The sequence below is a fragment of the Mugil cephalus genome, chromosome 17 (genome assembly GCF_022458985.1).
Source record: "Mugil cephalus isolate CIBA_MC_2020 chromosome 17, CIBA_Mcephalus_1.1, whole genome shotgun sequence".
Taxonomy (NCBI): Eukaryota; Metazoa; Chordata; class Actinopteri; order Mugiliformes; family Mugilidae; genus Mugil; species Mugil cephalus.
Window position 1 is genome coordinate 12,656,507 of NC_061786.1, and position 25,980 is coordinate 12,682,486.

Below are 25,980 nucleotides of genomic sequence, written 5' to 3' on the forward strand. Positions count from 1 at the left end.
GGAGAACCAGGGAAAAGCAATGGGTGATTCCTTTGACACCCTCAAAGGTCAGTGCCACCCAAACTCTCACACATTACAGTACAGTACGTAATCACAGTAAGCATGCAGTGTTTAAACCTACAACAGGCCAGAGAGTGAATGTTGAACAGATGTAAGGTGACTCGGATGTAATTGGGCTGCTCTCTAGATTATACATGAGGCACAGACTTTGTTCTCCGTTAAGATGCAAAGGACCTTTGCATACTATAGTGGAACATAGCTTTTTTTCTTCTTGTTTTGTGTTTTTGGTGGTGGTGTTTGTAGATTTGTGGCTTTAACCTTTCACGTAGTAGATGTAAAATATACTCAGCACTTTAGTCAGTTGTAGGAAAAGCATAGGTGAAAATAATACATGGGACATAATAATATATAATGATGGCACAATTTAAAAGTAAGCTTTTGCCTCTGTGACAATTCAAAAAGTGTCCTGTCTGTGACAAAGGCCTGTGGAGCAACCACAAACTCTGGTGTAAGAAAGTATTACAGCGCAGTGCAGCCTCTCTCCACTATGTGGAGACTGTCTTCCAAAATTGGATTTAACTGCTGCAGCAAATAAGTGCAGTAATCCCAGAGGCAGAAAGTAATGTACGGACAACATTTTTTAAATTATTTGTGAATTTTTATTAACAGCCACATAACTTATTACATGAATATGAATGTAGAATGCATGCTTCATTATGTAATTCTGATAAATAAGAACCTGTCTTATAATTGTATACTTTCATGCATAATCTACAGCCCTCTGCTAAGTTGCCTGGTTTGCCAACAGCAATGTTGCAGACGTTGCTCGTTGGATAGTTTGCATAACATAAAAAATCAACACGCAGTCTTGGTCTGCTGTTGGACACATTAATGAATCTCAGAATATGAGATTACGGTGGAAAGCTGTTAATAAAAGCAAGGTTGTTTTGTCAGTTTGGAAAATAAACAGCTTATGAACTCACAAGGCGAAAGAAAATAGTGAAAAATATACTCTTGTCACTTTTGTTGTCCTATTTACAGACGGAGGATACAATCTGAACAATACTTTTGCTGAGTTATTCATTCATGTAGCTTCACACGGACTGAGCTCAGACACTGTCTTTGTCAAATTCACAAACAAAATACATGGTGGGATGGCACGCCACATCGGTCCACTCCCCGGAGGCCACCATCTCAGCGCAGTCCTCATCATCGTAGGCGTTGTTGGGCTCCCCTTTTCTCCATTTGCTGAAAGTGGTCATGGGAGAGCGGTCGACGTAGGTGAAATCGCCCTCCCGCTCCAGGTCGTTAATGCCGACGTAGACTCGGTTCAGGCCCGCTTCCGTTATGTATCCCGCTATGGCCGCGTTGGCTCCCTCATCCTTGGGCATGGCCAGGTGCCCTCCCCTGGTCTGACAGTAGGCCTCCGCATCGGTGTAGCGCTTCTCCTCCTTCACCAACAGATACACCTTACTGTCTGTCTCTTTTATGCCAGCAACAGCTGCGGGGGAGGGCAGTGCTGAAAAATGAGCACTTGTATTTCTATAAATTTCACATTGACATGCCCTCCATATGCAGTTCTACAAGGAACAGAGGCAAAAATGCACACAAATACTAATAGTAAATCAAGTCAAGTGTGTGTGTTTTTTTTTCAAAGAATGCAAAGATCATACCATTTTTAATGAATTTTAGTTCAGAGGAAAGCTGGGTCACGAGAATGTCCATTTCTCCAATCAGCTTTCTCATTGGTGTGCACTCACATGGAACACCTGATAAGGCAAAGAAAAAAAAAATGTGGGGGATTTCCCAGAGGCTGATTGAATTAATTTACAAATTCCACCATATTGTCAGTCTAATCCTGCACTAATCTGAATACAATGGTGTAATATCTCACCTGGCTCTCCGTTGGGGCCCCTCGGACCCGGATCGCCCATGTCCCCCTTGACCCCTGAGACAGAAATGTAATTACTCATCAACCTTAAGACATACTTTTAATAATTTACATTAATTAAAAAGTTTGTGTGAAGTACACCACTTCTAATTTCTGCACCTTTCACTCCACTGGGGCCAACTTTCCCGAAACGTCCCATAATGCCTTTCTCTCCTTTAAGCCCAGGTTGGCCTAAAAAAAAAAAAGGAATGTACCAGGTATATCTTGTTACCGTGCAATCTGTTTTTAATTTGACATAAATCAAAATGATAAATCTGCGTTGTCTCCGTTTGAGCGCCCGCTCCACTCCTCATTAAATTCTTCAGTAAACACGTCCACAGCTCTGGATTCCACAAAACAGCTCTCCTCCAACCTCTCTCTCCCGAATGTAAACACTCGGCCATCTCTGGATGGCCCGCTAGTGATGTAACGGCGCGTTATCAGCCCGAGAAATGTGATCTTTGCCCCAGTTTTTGCTGTGTTATTCGAGTGGAAGTGATGAGAAAATGGGGAGAGGTAGATATTTAAGCCTAATATTATATTATTCATGCAGCAATTATTTTTAAGGAGTTGCTCAAAAAACAAAATAAAAACACTGTGCAATATCAGTTTCGGCAAGAAGTATACCAATCTCTCCTGGAGGGCCAACTCTTCCCGGTCTCCCTGGTGCACCTTTTTGCCCTTTTTCTCCTGGTTCTCCTTTTGCAGAAGAAGACAAAAAAAAAAAAGTCATATTCTCATTTTCTTGTTTTAACATGTTGTGTCTTATAAAAGAAAAAGCAGGGAGAATAACATGCCTTTGAGTCCGGGGACAAGGATCTGAACTGTGCACGAATCGTCTGCCAACTGTTGTCCATACGATGTACGTATTGGTAGCAAATCCATCATCACAGACATCAGTATCACCGGTAGTAACAGTTTATCTCCTGCCATTCTTCCACATGAGCTGGACGGTAGCCTATACTGGACAAACAGACTAGCAAAATATTAAGAACTATTCAGTATACAGTGGAAGCTTTGTTTCCAAATATGAATCAATTATTCACAGCATCTAGTTTTTCCAATCAGAGAAGCTACAAAATTCCTGAGAGAGCACGCCCTCATGCCCTAAGTCAGTTCAGTTTAATTAAGACCTGTTTCAGTGCATGTAACATTTATTTATTAATTTATTTCACAAATATCAAATAAAATCTGTAGATATTACTCCTTTTTCAACACAATTGCTTACACATTTGAAACCCAAGATACTGGTTTAACTGATTTATACATATCCTTTCGATATAAAATCATATTTAACATAAACACACACCAACACCGTACTAATCTTAGCATCATATAAGGAATACTGTATGTAAAAGCAAAACAAGCTTTAGCTGAAAAGTCCATTCCAGTGTCGAGACCACCTACCTGTAGGAATATTTTCCAGACAGAAGTAAAAAGAATTACCAACTTTGCAAAGCTTTGCGGGAGCTTTGAGCACTGGTGGTCCTACAGAGACATTTCATGTTCCTCCACAGAATGTGTGTGATAGGACATTTATAAACACTGCTGCAGATAAGGTCCAAAGCAGTCGGGGGCCCCGGCAGATAATTGGCTGGGAAAGCGGCGCAGTGATTGACAGCAGGGGGGCCTGATAAATGCACTGACTCAACTTTATGACGCTATCAGATAATTAGAAGAACAAATTAATTTCAGCATTCGTGGTAACAAGTGACTGCAGTATTCCCTGCGCTTCTCTTTGCATGAATTCTTTCACAAAAGATAAAATGTTTTAAAGTGGCACAGATGCTAAATGCCATCTTTTAATAATATTCTTACTCTCCTTTTTCTTTTAAAATGAAATTTGTGTTTGTGCCTGTAAGTTCTTAAATATGAATATTAAAAAAAAAATGAATAATTCAGATACATTAAAATAAACAATTCACAGGATTAGTGATACAATAGAGATACATATTTCAGAAGTAAAAGCAGGATATTTTTCCACTTTGAGAACTTTATTATAATTTTATTGAAACAATTATTTCTTCCTCAGATCACACTGGGTTTATGTGCATGTAGTGTAGTCCAAAGTGTTAAGGGAAAGAGCCTTATACTTTAGTATGCAGAAGCTGAATCTGTAGTACTCTGTAGTTTTTTAATAGAAGACTTTTGCTCAATTTTGTATATGACTTTTCCGCCACAGTCTTTTCCCCTGAGTGCACTGGTTCTTAATGATGATCCCCTCTTCAGTCAAACCCTTCTGCACTCTTTACACTTCTCTTTCTTCCTGTAAGTGAGCTGTTTAGTGATTGGTTTGGGATTGGGTTGCATACGCGCAGACATGTTTCTCCCCAGTGAGACCACATGAGGGAGCCATTGTCCAAGCCAGCGCAGTAGTAGACCTCGACGTGAACTGTTGGTCTGGACCTTAGATGTAAAATGTATCATGCCTATCAAGTTCTCTTTCCTATAAACTCGCATACCACATGGTCACTGCTATAAAATATGGTTCTGATTTTTGTTTGGACAATGTGCACGCAAAACTAAAACTTGTTTCACCTGATGGCCGTGCATTGCTTGCCTTTTTTTTTGTGAATTACTGAGGATTACCGAGTTTTTAACTTGCAGACAATAAGAAATATCACGTTAGTATTTACATCCTGTCATCTAGAGTCAGTAATCAGATATGGCCCAGTGCAGTGGAGTATCACGTGTCCTAATTAGATTTAGAAACCCAGTGGCAGCCGGTGTTTCAACTGTGGATTGGGTGTCTCCTTCAAAAATCCCCCCAAAAGTTTTGGATTACCAACCTTTGAAATATTCATGGCTCTCAAGGCAAACATTTGCGGTCTTTTCATTGCAGCCGGCGGAGCAGTCAGGTGCTCTTAGTCGGTCCTTTAAGTCCAGTTTGAGAAGATGAAAGAAAAAAATAATGAATTAGCCCACAATTAAGAGATGTTAATTATTCTTTTCACCGTCTTAAGTGCATGCGATGACACACTTCTTAGGTCCTAACATAATTCTTCAAACCTTGCTCTATTATAACAATAATAATAATAATAATAATAAAAACAACATTTTACTAGATATTACGTATATTTTACTTTTTATTTTTAGTTTATCTATCTTTTTACTTGAGGTTAGTGTTTCTTTTATGTGTAACTAAGCAACTGAGCAATTGCCCTTGTGGTCCATTAGCGTCTTCTAAGTCTAAGTCTAACTAAAGTCCGTTTTATTGTATTGTTTACAGCGGGCTAAATGTGATATGAAATATAACAATCATTATTATATATATATATATATATAAACGTCTGTGGAACACTGTCTTTAGTGCTGCTGATTATTGAAACAGCTACCTGACAGGACATGTTACGAGCGACACCTCAACGCACCTTCGGTACTTTACTGTCACGGTGACGTCACCGGTGCTCAGCCTGCTCTCATCCGCCCCGTCCCGCTGCGCGAAGAACGACCGAGAGAGCTGGACGAGCGGCAGGCGTACTCCCGCATGAGGTTCATTTCAGTCAAAATCGTACTCCTGAACGCAAATTTGACCGTCTGAAGGTTACAAGTCGTAAGTGTGACTTCTTTTTTTCCCCACTTTTTACCAAATAGTACTTTGTGTGGTTTTGCGGTAGTCGTATGCTGTCTATAATTTTGTCCTACCTTTATTTGTAAAACTGTAGTGTGCAGAAGACATGCCATCTCAACCACTACTGCTTATTTATGTTGTAGATTTCATAGACACCAAGAGATTTTATTATCTACTTTATATTTCCATAGAGATTTTTTTTATATAATATATTATATATTCATAAAAAACTGTCCTCAAGCTGCTTCTATAGCTGTCAAACTTCAAGCTGTCAAACTAAATTTCCTTGTAACATGTGTGCAATGACTTTAAAAAGTTCTTCTTTTTCTTTAGCACCACAACGGTCTTGTAATGTGCTCATGTTGACGATACAAGTTCACCTAATTGTAAGGGTCTTAGCACAGTAACCTCCTTTAAACCAGAGAGACAATTCCAATAAATTTTACCCTTTGTAAAGTTTTGTCATGTTTAAGATGTCTGTACAGGACCAACGAAATAACTTTTTTTTGTTTCCGTCTGTTTATAAACAGTCTTCTACGTGTGTTTGTGTTTTTTAATCTATATCTCTGAACGGTTGTGTACATCTCTCTTCCTGTTGCCCTGTTGTCAGCGTCCAGAGCTTTTTCCACGTCCCTCTTCCCTGGTTGAGAACAGGAAGCAAGAGGCAGGAAACAAGAGGCGTGTTTTATTTTTGCATGTCCTGCTTTAACTCTCAGCCAGGGTCCATTCATGTGTGTCTGTCTGCGTCTGGGTACTGTACGTTTTCCTTGGCACCCGTCTGATTTGCATCACGTCCTAACTGATCACTGACTTTTATTTGTTTGGCTAGGGATCGCACTTGCATTTCCTCACCTCTTCCCCGTGTGTCTGGATTAGGGTCAGATGCTAAGAGGATTTAATCAGGCTGCAGAGTCAAAGTTGCTCACGAGGGACGGGCCTCAGTTTTGTTGAGAGCGGCCGGCGATGGCTTTGCCTCCTGATGCAGACTTTTAGGTGGAGGGTCATCTCCTTAAGTGATATACAAGATAGTCTGGATGGTGAGATGTGACTGTCTGCGCAGTATAACATAGATATCCATGGTGGTGATGTAGTTTTCAACCGAGCAATATTCTGGACTGAAGTAAGAAACTGTGGGACAACTTTGTGCTTATCAGTCATCTAACAAAAACAGTCCTGACTTGAGGACCCCCCACCCCCCACCCCCAGCCTTGATCTCACACTTGTTGAAGATAACAGACTGGAAAAGCAATCTTATCCTCTTTCCTTCTGGCGTCTCTTCGCCTGCTCTTGTTTGCTTTCAATTCACGCATGTGTTCTGTAAATTCACCAGTTACAACTCTAAGGTTTTAATGTTTGATAATGAAATTGTTAGTTGGCTGCAATTTTGCATGTGCAAATAGATACAGAAAGGGCCTTTTCTGATTGACCTAGAATGATTGCTCATAGCATCCTGGCGCTTTGCATGTATTTCTTTACCAAAGTTCAAGAAGCTTCCGTCATTAGATATGATTTTTCTTCCATATTATGAATCCAACAGATTGAAGCTGTACACTCAGTGAAAAGTTTTAGTTCTTTTTGTTCCAGACTTGGCCTTGGTGGTGGGCCGGCCCTTTGATATGTGACATCGTCCCCTTGCTTGTCTGCTGGCCTACTTTGAGTAAAGACATCTATTGTAAACACAAGACTGTTGGGCTTTTAATAGATGGGAAACAGCAATGAACAGCTAAAAACAGGCAATTTGTCAATTCACTGTCGGAGGCAGCAGTAACGAAAAAATGTCTTTTTATTTAGTGTGTTAGTCTTCGCAAGATAGCGACTGTCTGTGTACTGTGACATGCAGTATATTTTCATTTTAATGTCCTTACCACCTGAGTCTTGTGTTACAAAATCCTGGAACTAATGGGAAGTAGCCAGACGTACCGTACAGTAGATGTTTCGCACAGTACAAAAACGGCATCAGAAGTCAGTTTGAAGCTTGACACATGCAGGGATCTGTCTGCTTGGCTCAAGAAGAAAGACGATACAGACTCCAGAATCAAACATAGAACAATATTTTCCATCATGGTGTTTGAGAAAGTCAAAGTGTGTCAGGATGATTAATGTTACCTAATGGAAAGTAACATTGAATAATTTGTAGTTAATGCTTAATGTAGAAAAACAAAAAAAGAAATGGAGATAATAATTAATACCCGACATAACACTGAGTCAGTTTACCTGGTGAACCTTGAGTCAGTGTTGAAGTGTGTGTCAGCAGTTTCCTCTTTGACATTTGACCTCAATCCTTAGAGCTTATTGGATACTCTCGCATAACGTCAGCACTTTTGCTTTGAGCAACTCTGAGGCTGCTGGATTAACCCGAGGTTGAAACCAAGGTTTGCACATTTGACTGAAGATCAACAGACTCACACAGGAACATTCTTCTTGGTTGTAGTCTCAGTAGTAGCATCTGCCAAAATACAACTGCAGATGTCAATACTGAATACGTGAATCTTGACAAAAGAAAATAGCCTGCAGGAAAATAGTTGTTGACTCTGAATAACACTCGGCTACAGCATTTAAAAGATGGCTATGATTGTGATTTATTAAATTTAACTACACTATACACATGCACAGACTAACCAGTGGCACGTTGCAAACGACAAGTCTCAATAGCGTTCTCTCATACTTAGCTGTCTGGCTAAGTATCTGGATTGTTTAATCGGACTGTTCAGGTTTCTTGGGGCAGTTTTGTACTGGCTGGAGATTTCGGGAATCCCCCAGGAGACCAGAGCCCCGGCGCAGTGGGAAATCCTCTCTTACGAGATCAGTAGAAGGAATAACAAGTTAATAGAAAGTGAAGCAGACAGGAGCAGCTGGTCAGATTTAAGGCATGTACAAAAACGACTGAGGATTGCCTCCAAAGATCGCTTTAACCTGTACTTCACTGTACTTCAGTTTTCTAAAGGGCTTGTATATGTCGTACTTAGCTATTTTGACATAGTCGCGGTGTGAAGTTTAGCAAAGACTATTACAGTTGAAGAACCTTAACAAAAACAGGATTAGGTGGACAAGAAAAAAACAATACAGTGACTAACAGATCGCCCTCAGAGAATATTAAAGTTTATTCTTTAAGTCTTTAAATTCACAGTGCTGACCCAGCGTCTGCCTGTCGGATACCTGATTTATTTCTAGACAGAAAGGTAGCAACAGACTCTGTTTGTTTGGAGTACTTAAGCCACAATGCAAAGCAGTGTATTGTACTTTGCATATCTATTTTAATGCGCATACAGCATGTGCTCTGCCTCTGCCTCTGCCCCTCTTCTCCTCACAGCAGTGTGGCCTTGCTGACTGGAGGTGAGCCATGGAGGACGGGAAGCCAGTGTGGGCGCCCCACCCCACCGACGGGTTCCAGCTGGGCACCATCGTTGACATAGGAGCCGACGCGCTCACCATAGAGCCGCTGAACCAGAGGGGCAAGGTGGGTCATCGCACACAGACATGCATAACTTAACTTAAACATGCACTTTACAGTAAATGTTGAGGCAACTATAGAAGAAACTAATAATAAGTGAGGCGCTAGGGTAGGACTGATCCCTGTTTTCCTTAGTGGAGTTATAAATTGCACAGTCACATAATTTGGCTGTTGTTGACGTAAATCCCAGACGGATCACCGCCATGTATGCAAATGCGCACGAGCAGGATTTTCCTGGAGACAAATTCTGTGTTCGGAGCGGAATAGTTTCCTGTCATTTTGACTCAGTCCGCCCGAGTTTAGGCAGAAAAGAGCGCTGGTACGACAGTGTGTAAAAATGTGAGAAACATGAGAGACCACATGTACTGAGACATGAATAAATAAAGAGCGGCAGCAGGTGTGCTGATAGCGTTGCCCAGAGGGAGAGCTGCTCATTAGGAGGTAAAGGCCACCTGTTACACCTGAGCCGTCACGTGTCCCTGGAAAGCCTCTGACATTTACAGCAGACGTCCACTGTAGCCGTGGCTTTTGTTTTGTTTGAGGAGTTCTCACCACAGTTACTGCATGGACCCGGTCTCACAGCGCTGCGCTCGTTATGACAGGCAGTGGTCGCTCTGGTGAACCAGGAAGTGACGTAGCACGCATTATAAGGTTTTCTTAATGAAGTCTTTTGAATTGTAGGAGTATATTAATTAGTAAAAATATTATTACTGATTCTGTTCTGTTCTTTTAATAATACCTTACCAAAGCCATGACGTAACGTGATTAAGAGCGTCTGCGAACAATTCCGAGATTTTCATTCAGCTAAATGGAATTCTGCCATCATTAATGTTATTATTTATACTTGTGCATCTCTTACCGGTGCAGTCATATATTATGTGGTACATCTCAAGTCAACACTACAATGGCAACCTGTTACTATATAGTTATCTATATACAATAATATATAAAAATAAGTCGATAACTTTTGAGTGCTTACATCCAAAACAAAGGAGTGTCGAGGATAGTTTTTGTTTGTTTGTCCGCTTGTCATCGCGAGGGTCGTGGGGTGGCTGGAGCCATCGGGCAAGAGGCAGGGTACACCCTAGACATCCCTGAACCCTGAACACCCACGGCCAATTTAGAATCACTAATGAACCCAACAAGCATGTCTTTGGAGGGTGGGAGGAAGCTGAAGTACCTGGAGCGAACCCACGGCAGACTCAGGGAGAACATGCAAACTCCACGCAGAAAGGTTTGAACCCTTTCTAGGGACTGTACGTGCTTCTGTGCTGCAGTTTGCGTTGCCGTTCCACGCAAATTTGTGTTTACCTCGGCTAAAACAAAGACACAGCTTCCTTCCAATAGGAGTATTCTTTAAAAATAGATGGATGTGAGTCAATTTGTATCTTTTACAAGCTTCCAATGAACAGCATCAGTTTATTCCTTGTTGCAAGATGTAAAACCTCTCTCCCATTCACTGGGTGAATCAAAGGCCCATTGATTGTTTTTTTTTTTACTGCTCTGTATACAACCCTCAGCCTGGCAACCCGTCTTTTTCTGTCATCTTTATTGGTTAGTGATTTTCCACATGGTTGTTAATGTGGACAACTGAGCCTGTGCCAAGATCCTGCAGCGGGCACACAAAGCACATTCTGTTTATGCTTAATGACTGTTTGTTGTAATAAACTGATAAACTGTGCATCGCGGCACGGCACGGATCGCTCTCACATGAATAAATAGTTTTTTGTTTTTGATTTGTTTTTTTTTTTTACAAGTGCCACAATCAGTCGACCCCCAAAGCCCGTTGACATATGAAGAGACACTGTTCTAGTCATACGGCGACTTACGGGATCCGCACAGAGCTCCGCCATCGCCTCCTCTCCGCCAACTACACACCGCTCGCTTACTCAGTCAGTCAGGTGTTCCGATCCTGTTGCTCCCCCACCAAATTATTCATTACCCTGCCATGTCTCCCCTTGTTTCTCTCACAGGCGACTTGTTCCATTGAGTTTATTTCCATTAACTCAGACTCTTAAACAATACAGCGGGAATATCAGTAACTAATTTAGCCCGGGAACATGTCGCTTCGAACATCATTACTGTGATCCTGAAGCATGACAGACGTTCCGCGGCTCTACATGCTCGCTTTAGCCGTTTATGAAGTGTAATACGCGTCTTCGTTTTAGGATTATGACAAACATTTGTTTTGTGTCGTGATGCTTAAGCGAAGTAAACAAGGAATAATCTTGTACATAATGCTGGCGGGGGATTAGCGGAGACTTGAAATGACATTGTAGCTGTTCGTGTTGCAGACGTTTCTTGCTCCGATGAGCCAAGTCTTCCCAGCAGAGGATGACGTCAACAAACATGTAGATGACAACTGTAAGTCTTTAATGACAAAAATAAATAAATAATATAATTCTTAAATTATTCTTCTGTTTTAATTGTTTTTTTTGTCCCTTCTGTTTTTTTTGTTGTTGTAGGTTCCCTCATGTACTTGAACGAAGCCACTCTTCTCAACAATGTTAGAGTTCGGTACAATAAAGACCACATCTATGTAAGTTTTTGTTTTTTTTATATCTGCCGTAGCACACACATAAATATCCCTCACATATATGCTCTCCAGTGGCTTAAAGACATTGCAGTGCTGTTGCATCATACGGAGACACAGTAGCGGGTTGGGGGAGAGAAAGAAGGGATCCCTGTCTTTGTTTCCCCTGGGGGAAAAGTACCAGGTGGTAAAGAGGGAATGGAAGCTAGAAAAGGCTCAGACTGGCAAACCTGACCTCAGTCACTCAGGAAATGAGGGACAGCTGGTAGATAAGTTGGGGTGTGTCCCACCAGCCTCCGTTGTGTTTCATCGTTCAATAATGTATATGTGTTGGAGGCTCTTTTCAAATGCGGTGACCCTGACCTGCGCTTGCATTTCTCTCTCGCGCAGACGTATGTGGCTAATATCTTGATAGCCGTGAACCCTTACTATGACATACCGAAACTGTACGGCCCAGAAGCCATCAAGTTGTACCAAGGGAAGTCACTGGGAACCCTGCCGCCTCATGTCTATGCTATAGGTGAGATCTTAGATCAGCTACTTAAAAATAACCATTAACCTGTTTATTGATGTCATCTTTATCTCTTATTTTAAGGCACTACCTTTGTCAGTAATTCCAATATACATAAACTCCTTCATTGTCATATTGTTATGCTTTACAGCAATTGTTAACTACTTTGAAAAATGTCACCGTAAATCATTTGATCTATGATTATGCCAAACAGGTGAAGTATTGTGTGTTATTATTTTTTTGTTTTAGCGGACAAGGCGTACAGGGACATGAAGGTCTTAAAGATGAGCCAGTCCATCATAGTTTCTGGTGAATCTGGTGCTGGAAAGACGGAAAACACCAAGTTTGTTCTCAGGTATGAGTCCATCATGTCCCCGCTGTCTGCACCTTCAGTCCTTCCCCCGTGCGCTTCACTGGAGTTTAAAATATGTGCAATTTGGCTGAACACAAAGCAACGCATAAACTTTACAGAAGCACGGTTGAGGAAGAGAAAATACACGGAAGGAAGAATTAAAATACACATGAATCTGTAACAGTGTGGCTAACAAAAGGGTCACTCTGTACAAAAATGAGAGTGACAGTCAAGGTGCTTTGTTTTTGTGTCTAATCAAAGCTGTGGTGATTGTTAAACTGTGTCAAGTGTAGATTGTGTTGAATGTCTTTTTGTTTCATCCGTTCTTTCCTTCCCGCCCTGCAGATACCTGACTACAACATACGGAAGTGGTCAGGATATTGACGAGAGAATTGTAGAAGGTAAAACACGATCAAACTGAAAACTCATCATCAGTAATTAATGAATTGTTTGGAGACCGGGCGATGTTGACTGTGTTTGTCCTGTTTTCAAACCTCAGCGAATCCCCTTCTCGAGGCCTTCGGAAATGCAAAAACAGTCCGGAACAACAACAGCAGTCGCTTTGGGAAGTTCGTAGAAATCCACTTCAATGACAAGGTAGGGAATCATGAGGGATTTGGTGTTAGTTTGTTTTTACAACCTGCAGAAATCTGCGTTTAAGATTTTAATTTTCTCTCGTGCCTCCAGAATGCAGTCGTGGGCGGTTTCGTCTCACACTACTTGTTGGAGAAGTCAAGGATTTGCATGCAAAGTAACGACGAGAGGAACTACCACATCTTCTACAGGCTGTGTGCCGGCGCCACCGATGACCTGAAGAAGAAACTGCACCTGGACTCTCCTGACAGTTTCAGGGTCAGTGGGTTTAGAGAGAAGTGAAATTTGCATTTTGCTGTATTTTCATGGCACTTCTGTGGAAGCCCACTAGGTGTCACATATGCTTATTTTTAGCAACATCGTCACACAAATCCCAAACTTCTCCCAAGTGAATTCACGATCGCCTCGGAGACAAAGTATTTCACAATTGAATTCTTTCTCTTTTGAATACAATTATCCACCCAGCGGGGGAAAAGTCAGGGGGCATAAAGGTGTGTACCCCAACCTTTATTTTCCTCTACAAGATCTGCAATATAACACTTAAGAGAACAACAAGCGGTTCAAGCTGTTCCTTTAGATGTTTATCATCATATCTCGGGTCCCCGAGGTGACACCCACATCAACAGAGGCAATTACACCGCGCGTTTCACTCCTAGTCAGCGGTGGAGCAATATTAAAAGACAACAGAGTGAGCCTTTTCGATAATGAAAATCAATACAAATATCCACAGGAGGTTTGCCACCACGAGTGAATTGAATTAATCAAAATGCTAAATATGTTTAAATGCTTCTAAGTTGATTCCTCTTTTTTTTTTTTTTTTTTGTTTGCAGTACCTGAACCGAGGATGCACCAGATACTTTGCCAGCAAGGACTCCGATAAACAAATCATGCAGAACCGCAAGAGTCCTGAGGTAATGTCCCCTTCTCTCGTGGCTTAATTCTCCTAATTCCAAATGTGATTTTATTACTTCAAGGGAATCCATTTGAATTTCATTTTATTGCGTGTGTTATATTTGCCTACCTCATGGTAAAGTTCCTGTACAGTGGCAAATGCTAATACTAATAAAGGAAGTCACATAACGTGTTGAAATAGAACACTTTTGTGCAGCGACAATGATAAAAAAAAGAAATAATCATATTCAAGAAAATCAGCTGCCAAGGTGAAATGACAATAACAACCTTTCATGCCAAGAAAATAGTTCAGGTTTGTTTATTTGATAAATTATGCATGGCTTGAAAAAGAGCAGTGTCTGGTTGAAATGCAAAGCCTGCAGGAGACGTGCAGTTAATATCATGAAACAATTAGATGAATGAGTGTGACGTGGCGCTCTCTCGGGGACTAATTATACATGTTCATTTCACTTCTTGTTTCAGACGCTTGAATAATATCTTATTTGTTTGATGTTCAAAGTTCAAGGAAATCGGGTTTAATAGTAGCAGACAAAGAGCCAATAATAACGTGTGTGTGTGTTTGCCTGCTTTTGTACTGAGAGACTGTTAATCTTCTACAACAATATCCGTTTATGTTAATTATCGTTTTGCGCGTCATATATTAAATGTTAAATTAAATTCACAACGTCTGTCTTTAACATGCCTCCTGTTTGTACTCACAAAATCTACTGTTTTAGTAATTTAATGATGGAAGCCGTCTCTACATTTGTAAGTAAAAGTTTGTGTCACATGTTGCTAATTGAGTCATTGTACATTTGTCTTTCCCACCACATGTCTGTGTTATTTATAGGACAATAAGGTGATGTTTCTTTTTTACTCAGGGCTTTGGGTTCCCCACTCTTTTCTTTTTCTTAACGCTGAAGCTCCTAAGATTTACGTGCTGCTGTCCAGAACAGAGCTTTCTGTTTGTCTGCATGTGCATGCATGGTTTGGGTTTGTTTTGGGGATATGGAGTAGGCCTTTAATTAAATAGAAACAGACAACTTTTTTTTATACGGTTCAGGGCTGCATAATTATCTTCTATTTTAAAAAGTGGATGTTTAATATTTTATTTTGAATGCTCGCTAGTTTTGAATATCTTAATTAAAATAATCTGTTGCCATCCAAACAATAGCAGCTAATGTTATAGTGCAATAGTGTAAACTGAGTCATAATTGTGCAGCCCTTGTTCATTACTGCTATATAGTTAATCTCCAGTCCTGACTCCGGTTCCTGTTTCTCATGCCAGCGCTGGATATTTCTTGGCTCTGCTGTTTCAGTATATTCATTCAGAAGTTATCAAGGCAATTGGAGACAATCAGCCTTGGCTCATAGAGTAGTGTGCTCCCTGTGTGCTGCTGGTGGTGGCTCTTAAAACATTATTGTGAAATATTTAGTTGTTTCTTTGAATGATCTATTACTTGTGGCTTTTTAGTTTAGTGTTAGCCTAGTTTACATCCGGATCAGATTTACTCAATATTAAAATGCCAAATTATAGAATTTTTATAGAAATGATCAAATATAAAAGAGTTCACAAGTGATTGAACATATGACGTTTGAGTAAATCTTGATTTGAATTGAATCTAAGCCCAGCGACGTGTCATAATGGTTTCTAACGCTCTGTGTCTCGTGCAGCATGTAAAGATGGGCGCTCTGAAGGACCCTCTCCTCGATGACCAGGGTGACTTCAACAGGATGTGCGTGGCCATGAAGAAGATCGGTCTGAACGACACGGAGAAGCTGGACCTGTTCAGGGTCGTCGCTGGCGTTCTGCATCTGGGCAACATTGACTTTGAAGAAACAGGAAGCTCTTCAGGTTAGATTTACAATTACAAATGTAGTGCACACACGATTTATCTGTGAGGTGCATTTTTTAAATTTCTTTTTGTAATTGTATTTATACGTGTCGCACTGAAGACTCTTTATCTTTTCAGGTAAAGTGTAGAAAGAACTACAAAAAAATAAGTACTCCTTGAAATTATTTGTAAAAATATTTAATGAACTGGTGGAATGTAAGTATGTTTACTCAAGTACAAGTTCAAATTAGAGCTAATAGTTTTTTACTTGAGTGTTTCCTTTTCGTGCAGCTTCCTACATTTATGTGTCTCATTTAGTAACTACCTATTTTACCAGTTATAAATTTACGCACACAGAACATAACAACAGCATTAATACAGTACAGTCGATTAAACCAATCAGCGTTTTTGATTAACGTGTAGAGAATGAGTGAAGGCATTCTCGAGTGTTTCCAGACATTTGAAAAAACCATCAGTCTATTGATGGGAAAAATAATCAAGAGATTAACTCATAAAACAGTAAAATCCATATAACATATTTGTCGAAGGTATTCACATCGCATACTACTAAACATCACATGTAAAGGTTTTGCATCGAAAGAAAATTGCATATATATGTTTATATATAAGCCTATGCAAATTTTTTCTTGCTCGTTACATGGATTAGGAAATGCAAACCTTTCTTTGGGGCAGCTTCTTACTCGCCAATTTACATACACCCCTCATTAAACCATCTGTTCCCTTACGTTCAATGTTAGGAAGCGGTGCTATTAATTTACTTATATATTCCAGGTATGTGATAAAAGCTTCTGATAAATTCTGATGAGTGTTTGTTGGTGGAAATTGTTTTTATCTTTCGCATCTCGTCGTGCGAAACGTTTTTTAAGGCGTGTGTGTCTTTGCGTGTTTTTAGGAGGTTGCATCCTACAGAATCAGTCGGACCAGACTCTCGAGTACTGTGCAGATTTGTTGGGCCTGGATCAGGACGATCTGCGAGTCAGCCTCACCACGAGGGTCATGCTCACTACAGCAGGGGGCGCCAAAGGAACAGTTATCAAGTAAGACGGAGCCTCGAGCTCCCGGCGCCTGAAACTTTCTCTGATGTTGTCTTCGTGGAGACGAAATTATCCACATTTTTCAATGCATGCCAAAAGATCTTGTCAGGTGAACTCAATATTGAAGGCAGTAAATTTGCAATGGATCTGAAAGTAGCTCAAATATGCCGAGTCAGATTAGTCACTGGAAAGGCACATACCCCAGTGCTTAAACCTGATGTTATTCCAACCCCTGCTAAGAAACTCAACATTCAAAGTGGTACAACTTGGAAAAGTTTGTTTGAGTACACTTCTATTGATTGATTTTTTTTTTTAAGGTCAAAAATGTTCAGAGTAGAATATGGTGTGTGCTTTGCTGGTGATATGATGTTTGAGTGATGGGGCCAGGTTTGGCAGATAAATATTTCAAGAGGGCCAGATGCGGGCCTGGCCTGGAAGTGTTTTCTCCGCATAAATAATGTATACTGTATCTGAGGAGGCAGGGGAGCATGGCTGCAGTACAGTAGAGGCTTGGCGTCTGGGGAGCAGGTGGAGCGAAGGGGACCGGCTTTGTCATTAAAGCTTCAGACAAATCCACTGTACCCACGGGAGGTCGAGGGCAACAGCGGGGGTGGTGGATGCAATGTTATCAGGGATGACTGAGTCTCTTAACTAGTGTGAATATGAAACACTGCAGCAAATAAAAGTGCCTGTCACTGAGATTAACTGGATCCTACGTGTTGTCTTTGCATTTAGACGATGGCGTTCTCCAGCAGAACAGACTTCCTCAGCGGTGCTATAGGTGGACTAGTGCGCTTTATAATGGATGAGGGGGGGTTTCAACACCTGTGTGGGTGGAATATCAAAAGAAAATAATGGGTGGAGATATATCTTAGCAAAACCTCCTTATAATTTTAAATTCAACTGCGTCCCAGCTGGGGCAGCCGAGTTGAACCCTCGGCCACCGTGGAGCTGCACTTTGTCCGATCAGTCAACCTCTTTAAATAATTCAATCATAAATTGTGTTTAAGTGCCATTAGAGAGCCCGGTAGAGTTCAAGGTTCACGTTTCAGCTTTAATACATTCTCTTCAACGTGGAAACGCTCAGTTTATAACAATCACCAAGCCTGCCGGCTGTAGAGACCAGGAGGGAGGTAGCGCCGCGCCGCAAAAAGCGTCACGTCAAGAGAACGTTTTGCTGCCGCTCGATAATTGGGTTGATTTAAAAAAAATAAATAAATGAATAAAAGGACGGAGGTTAAATAAGGGGCTGGCATGTCCCAGATTCGGACCGTCCCTCACTGCCCCACTTTGTGCGTCCCCCTCCAGGGTGCCTCTGAAGGTGGAACAAGCGAACAATGCCCGCGATGCCCTGGCCAAGGCCGTGTACAGCCGCCTCTTCGATCACGTGGTCAAGCGAGTGAACCAGTGTTTCCCTTTCGAGGCTTCCTCCAACTTCATCGGGGTGTTGGACATCGCCGGGTTCGGTAATGAACTGCAGTTAGCGTGTGATACGGCGTGGAGGTTTCAAATAAACAATGCGTGTAATCTATAATTTGTTTGTTTGTGCAACGTCCCAGATTCACTGCAGTATTCTCATATCAGGAGTTTTTTCTTTTTTTTCTCATTACTGCGTTTAGAATCCATTCGGCTAAAGAGACACTTGTCTGTGCAGCATGTTTCTTAATTTAAGTACCCTAATGCATATACACACTTCATTACCGCGACTGTCGCTTGAGAAATTATTTTCCCCCCACTGCCATAATTAACACGGGCTTTGCAAAAATCTTTCATTTTGGGGAATTAATTGAAATGTGTGTTTCCTCTCGTTTTCCTCCTCTCAGAGTATTTTGAGCACAACAGCTTCGAGCAGTTCTGTATCAATTACTGCAACGAGAAGCTGCAGCAGTTCTTCAACGAGCGCATCCTCAAGGAGGTGAGTGAGCGACGCGTGGACTGAGGTGATTCGCGGAGGTCTCTGCCTTTACCTCGGGAAACCTGCCACATAATGTGACTGGCAAGTCAGGCCTACTGACTTTTTCATGAGCCAGGGAAGAGGTGGCTGGCACTCTAAGCTTCTCTGTCTCCCCGTCTTTGTTTTCTCACTTATAATATCCCTCCATCTCCTGTGCACGCTCTCTCATTAGAATGCTAATTTCTCAAGGGACGTGATGAGGCTTGTTTCTCTCTTGTGATCTCTTAACGTTATTCCATTCCAAGGTCTCCCAATTAATCCGCCACAATTCTGGTTTTAGCCCCTTTCTCATTATCCGAGCCGCTTGTTGTCGGCTTGTTGTTTTTTTTGGTTGTTTTTCATTATTGTAAGGGCGGGTTTTTGAACACATTGAAATAAACTCTCATACCAGGACGTTTTCAGGAAGTTCTTTTTAGCGCTTAGAGTTTTTGACGTTTGGTCGTTTCTTTTCAGGAGCAAGAGCTCTATCAAAGGGAAGGGCTCGGAGTGAACGAGGTGCATTACGTTGACAACCAGGACTGCATAGGTGAGTGTCAGTTTTCCCTCCACGGGTCACGTCGAGTGTCTTTACCTTCTTAAAAATGCGTTATTTCCCTGAGAATGTCGCTAAAAAAAAATAGAGAATATCTCATCTGGTTCACTCCTTTGACAAAATCTCGTTTTCAACGTCATGGGATGGCCGGCTTGTTGGTTTCAAACGGCCAAAATCAAAAACTGTGGGACTGTTAGACTGACACGCCGGTGGCGTCATTACGGTCAAGAATTGCTTGTGCGCCAAAATGTAGAATGTGATGACCCTGGATGTACAGCCCACACACTGCAAACCTACTGAGGTTGTTGCACTTGGAGTATCACCTCACTCATTCCTTTGGGCTCCACGTCAGAGAAAATACACCTGTCAGGGGCACAAAAATACAGACTTCTCATTACTTTCGAAGCTGGCACATTCGCGCGTACGAGGGGAGCAAGCGCAACGAGCGTATGTGGGTTTAGCGGCCTCTTTATGTGTCACGAGAAGCTGGAGATCCGGCGTCCTGTTGTCCCCCCACCCCCCCTGCCCTCGAATGAATCCTCGAATGAATGGGATGAAGTAGTGCCCGTATCAAGGTGAAGCATTTTGATTTGTATTTCAAAGGCTGTGATTATTCAGGTGCGAGGTTAACTGACAGCCGTGAATAACATTTATGACTTGCAAATGACCGTTTGGGCTGGCCATTAATTCACTCATCAATCTTCACGATTTATGCACAGGTGCTTGTTCATGCAAATTTTGTCTAAGGTCCTTGGCTATTAGTTTATTTTTTCCAAATACAGCATATCGTATGAATAATTCATGCACGTGGCTAAATGAGCATCCTGATGAACACGTTTTGTCTTTTGAATATTCACATTCAGGAAGAGTGCGCAGTGGAAATTTCCAATAAATCTCCTATTCACACTTCTGTGTCATAAGGGAAATACTTATTCTCTCAATAAATACTCGACAGGGAGTTGTTGTTTCTAAAAAGCACAGAAAGGCTTGCGGTGAATAACAAGTTATGTGTGTTGGTGCTGGACTTAAAGACAAATATGAATGCTGTGACTGATGGGTAAATATCTGTTATTAACAGATCTTGTGGAAGCAAAGCTGGTGGGAGTCCTGGACATTTTGGATGAGGAGAACCGTCTCCCTCAGCCCAGCGACCAGCACTTTGCAATGGCTGTTCACAGCAAACATAAGGACCACTTCAGACTCACGGTCAGACCTCGCATCTGTTCACTTTCCCCTCTGCTCCTTCTCTCTCCCTCTTTTGTTCTCTTTCTTTGTGCACCAGGCTATTTTATTAGACTTCTTAGACTTTCTCTTTACTCTTGTTTACTCTTCCTGTTTGATGCAGCGGTTTTGTGAATGGCGCACAGTCCCTCCCCCTGTCGCTGTCTTCGTGGCTGTTGTTTTCCACTCTGCTTGTATCTCTGCGAGCGTAAAATCCCTTTAGAAACGTGGCCTTGACACAAATTCGAGCTGGAGATAAGACGTGACTGGCTGCGGTTACTCCAGCGAACACCATTACGCACGTTTAATAGAGTGAAAACAGGATCTAATGTGCCTCAATATGACCGAACAAATATACTGCGCACTTTTCACGGGGTCATTTGTTATGGCTCTCCTCACTGATGAAGCTAATGGAGCTTAAAGTTCTTATTATGCTATATTCTCAGGAATAATCGATTTTTTTCTGGCAGTTTTTTCCAATGCGTGAGCCAAACTAGTTAATGCCTGTAAACAAATCAAATAACTACAAATAACCTGAAAGAACATTTTTGACTTTGCATATGTATTTATTACATGATGTCTAGTTAAGAGTGAAATAAATAAACTACTGCATGATTTGTGTTGTTCCTCTCTCTCAGGTTCCCCGGAAGTCAAAGCTGACCGTTCACAGGAATCTCCGGGATGACGAGGGTTTTATCGTCAGACACTTTGCCGGAGCAGTCTGCTACGAAACAGTAATTCTTACCATAGATCTTATTATATTTTGTCACATGATGCATTAGCTTGCTGTTTGCAATTATTTTCAACGTTAAGTGACTGATTCATCATTTTTTGAATTCTCTATTCTTTGTTTGATCGACAAAATGTCAGAAAATACTGGAAAAAAAAAAACATTTTTTATTTTCTAAACGTTTAGCTATGACATGTTTATTGTCCAACATCATGTGAATTATGTGTAAATGTCTGCTGCTGCATAAATTCTCCCGTATTCACGCGCATGTCCACAGACTCGGTTCGTGGAGAAGAACAACGACGCCCTGCACATGTCCTTGGAGAGCTTAGTGTGTGAATCCAAAGACAAATTTGTTCGAGAGCTGTTTGAGAACTCCAACACATCCAAGGACTCCAGACAGAAGGCGGGCAAACTCGGCTTCATCAGCGTCGGCAACAAGTTCAAGGTCAGAGCCAAGTTATTTCAGACCAAGAGAAAGATTCTAGAGTGAGTTAAACCTGTATACAGTCTCCATATTTTCAGTATAATATAATAATAATAAATCTTATGTTATTGCTGATGCCTTTTATTGTCACAGACGTGGTAGAAAGGTCAAGACTCCAGCAGCACTTGTACTTATATGGATGAACTTTATTAGGCCAATGTGTTTGGCCTTCATCAGGATGTAACAAACATGCAAATGATTTCATTTTAAACACCATGTTTTGTCCAATTTTATTAGTGAGGAAGTAGTTTTATCTCCACTTTACAGTTTAAAATGCACTAAGTTCTGGGTAAAGCATAGAAATACTTTTCAAACTTAACTCTCCAGACCTTTTCTGTAACTTTTCTCATTTCCACTCTGCTTCCCATCCCTGTTTGCCGTCCTCATTCAGGGTTCCCCTCCCTCTTAGATTCCCTTTCAATCTCCCACCTCTCTCCCTCTGAGAAACCCTTCATTGGTGGATAAAGCTGGATAAAACCAACTCCAGGTATAATAGCAAGGAGTTAGAGAACAGGGCAAGTGAAAAAGCAAGACAGAGAAAGGATGAGACACGCAGGCTTCCTCACAGAAGTGTGTTGAATGAGCCACGAGTACACAACTTTCAGCTGCATGTCTTGTGTAGCAGCAGAGCGAGCAATTCAACTGCTCTTTTCTATCTGCCACTCAGATTAATGGCTTTCTGTCTTCTGTTGAATAAGTAGTATTAATGCATCTCTATGCAGCTTTACTTTCCACACCAATTCATTTGACATGGACTCCAGCGCACAGATAGTGTGTGTTTGTGTTTCAATAAGGCACAAACACATCTGTTTTCATTTGAAACGTGTGTAGGATTAAATAAATACAATCTACCTCAACATTTTTAGCCATATTAATCCATTTATTTAATTATTTAAGGAAATAGTGTTTCCTTTATACGTTCCTGTTTATGCCTGGTTGTGAGCATGCGCCTCTTTGACTATCTCTAACCCTCGCATGTTGACCAGGACGTGCACCTCATTTGAAATATCTCACCTATTCTATCTTCATTACAAAAACTAATATTTAAACACTTTTTTGTTTTTGCCTGCTTGTACACCCAGACCCAGCTGAACCTGCTGCTGGAGAAGCTTCGCAGCACTGTGAGTAAAATTTTAATTTGGAGTATAACACAAATCAGCCTATACAACAGCAGCGTATTTATTCCAGCACCACTACATACATGACGCGCATGTTTTATTCAGATGCCAATTAGAAAAATGGTTGCAGAAGACTGTGAAGACACATTTTCCCTTATTTATTTGTGTGTGTGTGCAGGGCTCAAGTTTCATCCGCTGCGTAAAACCCAACCTGAAGATGGTCAGCCATCAGTTTGAAGGGGCACTGATTCTCTCACAGCTGCAGTGCTCAGGTAGAACCAGTACAGTAATGATGATCATGGTTTAAACAGGTTTAGTCTGCTTGAATTGGGTTTTGTTTTCCTCAAAAATGTAATGTCTTTAAAGGAAAGGCTGTACTACTGTATAACAGCCCTATGTGGAAAAGCCTTGGAAGGCATTTGACTTTTTATTACATTATATTTCATGTTGCACTGTATCCCGTCCCATAAAACAGAAATAATTTTGCCTCACCTCCAATTTTGGAGATGACAGTAATACCTCTTGTATCTGCTCTGTATTGCTTATAAAATCATAAAACTGGTTTTATATGTTTTAGAAACAGTGCACTCCGTCATTGCTGTACTTTACAGTGTTTCTGCTACGTTGCCCCTCTTGTGTAGAAAAGGATGTGTTCTCATAAATGTGTGCACACAACAGACAGAGGCATTATTTTTCTTCAAAATAGCATTTCTGTGTCAAGGCTATTTCTTATTTATTTTTGTGTCTCCCTCGATTAGGGATGGTGTCTGTGCTGGACCTGATGCAGGGCGGGTTTCCCTCCAGGGCCCCTTTCCATGAGCTCTACAACATGTACAAGCAGTACATGCCGGATAAACTTACACGGCTAAATCCAAGACTCTTCTGCAAGGTGGAGTTTACATAATTAAATAAATGTGTGCTGTTGGGTTTAAATAACGAGCTAATCTATTTAAAAAAAAAAAAAAAAAAAACTTATTAGTTGTGTAATGTATTCAGTGCAAAAGAAACACCTGAAGCTATAATGACCCATTTGGGAAATGATTAACAACCATAAACAGTTTAGTGGTTTAAACTGTAACATTACTGCGTTGCTCAGTGTAAATCTCTTCCTCTCTAGGCTTTATTCAAAGCCCTGGGACTAAACGATAATGACTTCAAGTTTGGACTGACCAAAGTATTCTTCCGGCCCGGAAAGGTACAATGTTGTCGTTGATGGTCGTTGTGTTTAAGTCTTGCTGTGTATAATACACTACTGTCATGCACTGAACTACAAGGTACCTAGCTTGATGTGTGTGACTGTGTGTGCGCGTACCAGTTTGCTGAGTTTGACCAGATCATGAAGTCCGATCCAGACCACCTCGCAGAGCTGCTGAAGAAAGTCAACCAGTGGTTGGTGTGTAGCCTCTGGAAAAAGGTGCAGTGGTGCTGCCTGTCCGTCATCAAACGTAGGTTCAATCCACCAACACAGCTCAAACAACCTCACACACACCGACCTCACACAGACATTTTTTGACTAACTTGTTTAGTGCTTTGCCATCTTATTTGGACACATGCATGGTTAAACTTCCTTTTAGGTTTTAGCACTACAGTAGATATACTGTAATTACGGTGCTATATTCAACCATTTGATAGTACCATAGGATAGGAAGTCAGAGGCCTTCCTGTGCACAGTTTCCATGTTCTCCCCGTGTTTGCAGAGGGTTCGTTCCTGGTACTCCAGCTTCTTTCTACAGTCCACCATAGGTGTGCATGCATGTGCAAGAGACACATGTCTCTTAGCATTAGCCTTGTGATAGACTGGCGACCCATCATGGATGTACCCCACCTCTCGCCTAAGGACAGGCTCCAGCCCCCACTTTTCTCCCCGCTTGAGGACAAGCGCTCAGAGAAAATGAATACAGTTTTACCTCTGCATAGCCACACACTGTATCATAGACCTGAGCAAATTTATGCCCCAGCTCCCGGTCATTTATTACTTCAGTACCTTATTATCGCATGTGAGAGACTGTGCACAGCATATATACCTATTTGTGCATGCCTGATAAATAGTACCTATTATATCAGTTAATATATTGGTTTACCAGCATTTACATCCTAATTTTAGCTTTAACTTCCCAGGTAAACAGTGGCTTTTTTTTTTTAAATGGTAGTTTTTAATATCACATCTTAAATTTTGATTGAATCTTGCAAAACCGTGTCCACTGAATACCTGTTTTCAAGACGCAATCTCTACGACCTTAAGAGCAAACAAGCATGCAAATGAATTTAGGAATGTAGCCATTCAGGTTGCGCAGTATTTGTGTGTGCATGTCCTTCATGAAAAAGTCATTTTACACTTTAATTTGTTTCATTTTTTTTCCAGTCAGGAACAAGATGAGGTACAGAGCTTTGGCCTGCATTAAGATTCAAAAGACGGTCCGCATGTGGTTGTGTAAGAAGAAGCATAAACCACGGTGAGTCTCCTCCTCTTTCTAGTGCTCAGCCCACACGAAAACACATGTATATTCCTTCTCACGCAAAAGGAGACGTCTTTCTGTTTTTCTGTGCCCTTTGCTCTGGCTTTACTTTTAATAGCCTTTCTGTGTTGTTTTTTTAAGCTGATTTACGCTGGGTGGGTTTTGATGGTTTTTCCACATCATGCATTTTACAAGTTCAAATCAATTTAGAAAGTCATCTGTAGTCTGTGGAGAAATGAAGTCTCGCTGTACTGCTTTGGGAAATGCAACGTGTCTTGCTGTTTTGGGTTGCCTTCGGAAGAATAGCTTCAGTGAACGCAATCTTTCAGATAATGGGATTTCAGATAGTTTTGTAGAATTAGATTATGACTGTGAGTGGTGTCCTGTCGGGGAGATGCGTTTTATACCAGCATTCACACATGTCTAGATAGAAATCAGAGAGAGAACTTCAGACAACTTCAATAGGTTAAAAAAAAAAAGGATTTGGAGGATACAGCAAATAAAAACTGGTGACAAATGTTTGCATTTCCTCTCCTCTCACAGAGTTGACGGCATGGTGAAGGTTCGACACCTAAAGAAACACATGGAACGGTTCAATGAGGTGGTGAACGGGCTGAAGGAGGGCAAACAGGAGATGGCCAAACAAGTTCAGGAGCTGGCCGCCTCCGTAGACGCTCTGTTAGCAAAGATAAAGGTGAGACATTGATGTCTCTTACAGATTCAATACACCTTTCCATCTGAACGGTGATGCATTATATA

The 25,980-nt window shown here is 41.2% G+C and overlaps 2 protein-coding genes across 9 annotated transcripts in view; one reads left to right on the top strand and one right to left on the bottom strand.

The window, feature by feature from the left end:
* Positions 1-636: 636 nt before the first annotated feature.
* On the bottom strand, positions 637-3,482 carry colec11 (collectin sub-family member 11). 4 transcript variants are annotated; one of them, XM_047611417.1, is made up of 7 exons: positions 3,338-3,482; positions 2,728-2,906; positions 2,558-2,629; positions 2,051-2,122; positions 1,895-1,948; positions 1,674-1,769; positions 637-1,501 (listed from the first exon to the last, which is right to left on the bottom strand). In XM_047611417.1, the coding sequence occupies exons 2-7, from the start codon at positions 2,861-2,863 to the stop codon at positions 1,110-1,112; spliced, it is 822 nt and encodes a 273-aa protein (XP_047467373.1). In that variant the 5' UTR covers positions 2,864-2,906; positions 3,338-3,482; the 3' UTR covers positions 637-1,109. The 4 variants fall into 4 exon arrangements, with proteins under 4 accessions (XP_047467373.1, XP_047467370.1, XP_047467371.1 ...); XM_047611414.1 differs by having other exon boundaries at positions 637-1,519; XM_047611415.1 differs by having other exon boundaries at positions 637-1,519; positions 2,728-2,893; positions 3,338-3,472.
* Positions 3,483-5,358: 1,876 nt separating this feature from the next.
* Positions 5,359-25,980, top strand: part of myo6b (myosin VIb) — a 30,948-nt gene continuing 10,326 nt past the window's right edge. For 2 of the 5 annotated variants that reach the window (XM_047611376.1, XM_047611379.1), the window contains exons 1-26: positions 5,371-5,483; positions 8,815-8,958; positions 11,247-11,316; positions 11,418-11,491; positions 11,876-12,005; positions 12,246-12,351; positions 12,694-12,749; positions 12,848-12,945; positions 13,036-13,200; positions 13,773-13,853; positions 14,684-14,692; positions 15,508-15,688; positions 16,582-16,726; positions 18,032-18,189; positions 18,547-18,638; positions 19,131-19,203; positions 20,288-20,415; positions 21,069-21,164; positions 21,438-21,608; positions 22,730-22,768; positions 22,944-23,037; positions 23,524-23,654; positions 23,883-23,960; positions 24,081-24,210; positions 25,128-25,218; positions 25,765-25,915. In XM_047611376.1, coding sequence (XP_047467332.1) covers positions 8,842-8,958; positions 11,247-11,316; positions 11,418-11,491; positions 11,876-12,005; positions 12,246-12,351; positions 12,694-12,749; positions 12,848-12,945; positions 13,036-13,200; positions 13,773-13,853; positions 14,684-14,692; positions 15,508-15,688; positions 16,582-16,726; positions 18,032-18,189; positions 18,547-18,638; positions 19,131-19,203; positions 20,288-20,415; positions 21,069-21,164; positions 21,438-21,608; positions 22,730-22,768; positions 22,944-23,037; positions 23,524-23,654; positions 23,883-23,960; positions 24,081-24,210; positions 25,128-25,218; positions 25,765-25,915 — 2,664 coding nt within the window. In that variant the 5' untranslated portion in view covers positions 5,371-5,483; positions 8,815-8,841. Of the gene's footprint in view, positions 5,484-8,811; positions 8,959-11,246; positions 11,317-11,417; positions 11,492-11,875; positions 12,006-12,245; positions 12,352-12,693; positions 12,750-12,847; positions 12,946-13,035; positions 13,201-13,772; positions 13,854-14,683; positions 14,693-15,507; positions 15,689-16,581; positions 16,727-18,031; positions 18,190-18,546; positions 18,639-19,130; positions 19,204-20,287; positions 20,416-21,068; positions 21,165-21,437; positions 21,609-22,729; positions 22,769-22,943; positions 23,038-23,523; positions 23,655-23,882; positions 23,961-24,080; positions 24,211-25,127; positions 25,219-25,764; positions 25,916-25,980 lie in introns of all 5 variants that reach the window. The other 3 variants (XM_047611378.1, XM_047611380.1, XM_047611377.1) reach the window with 2 other exon arrangements.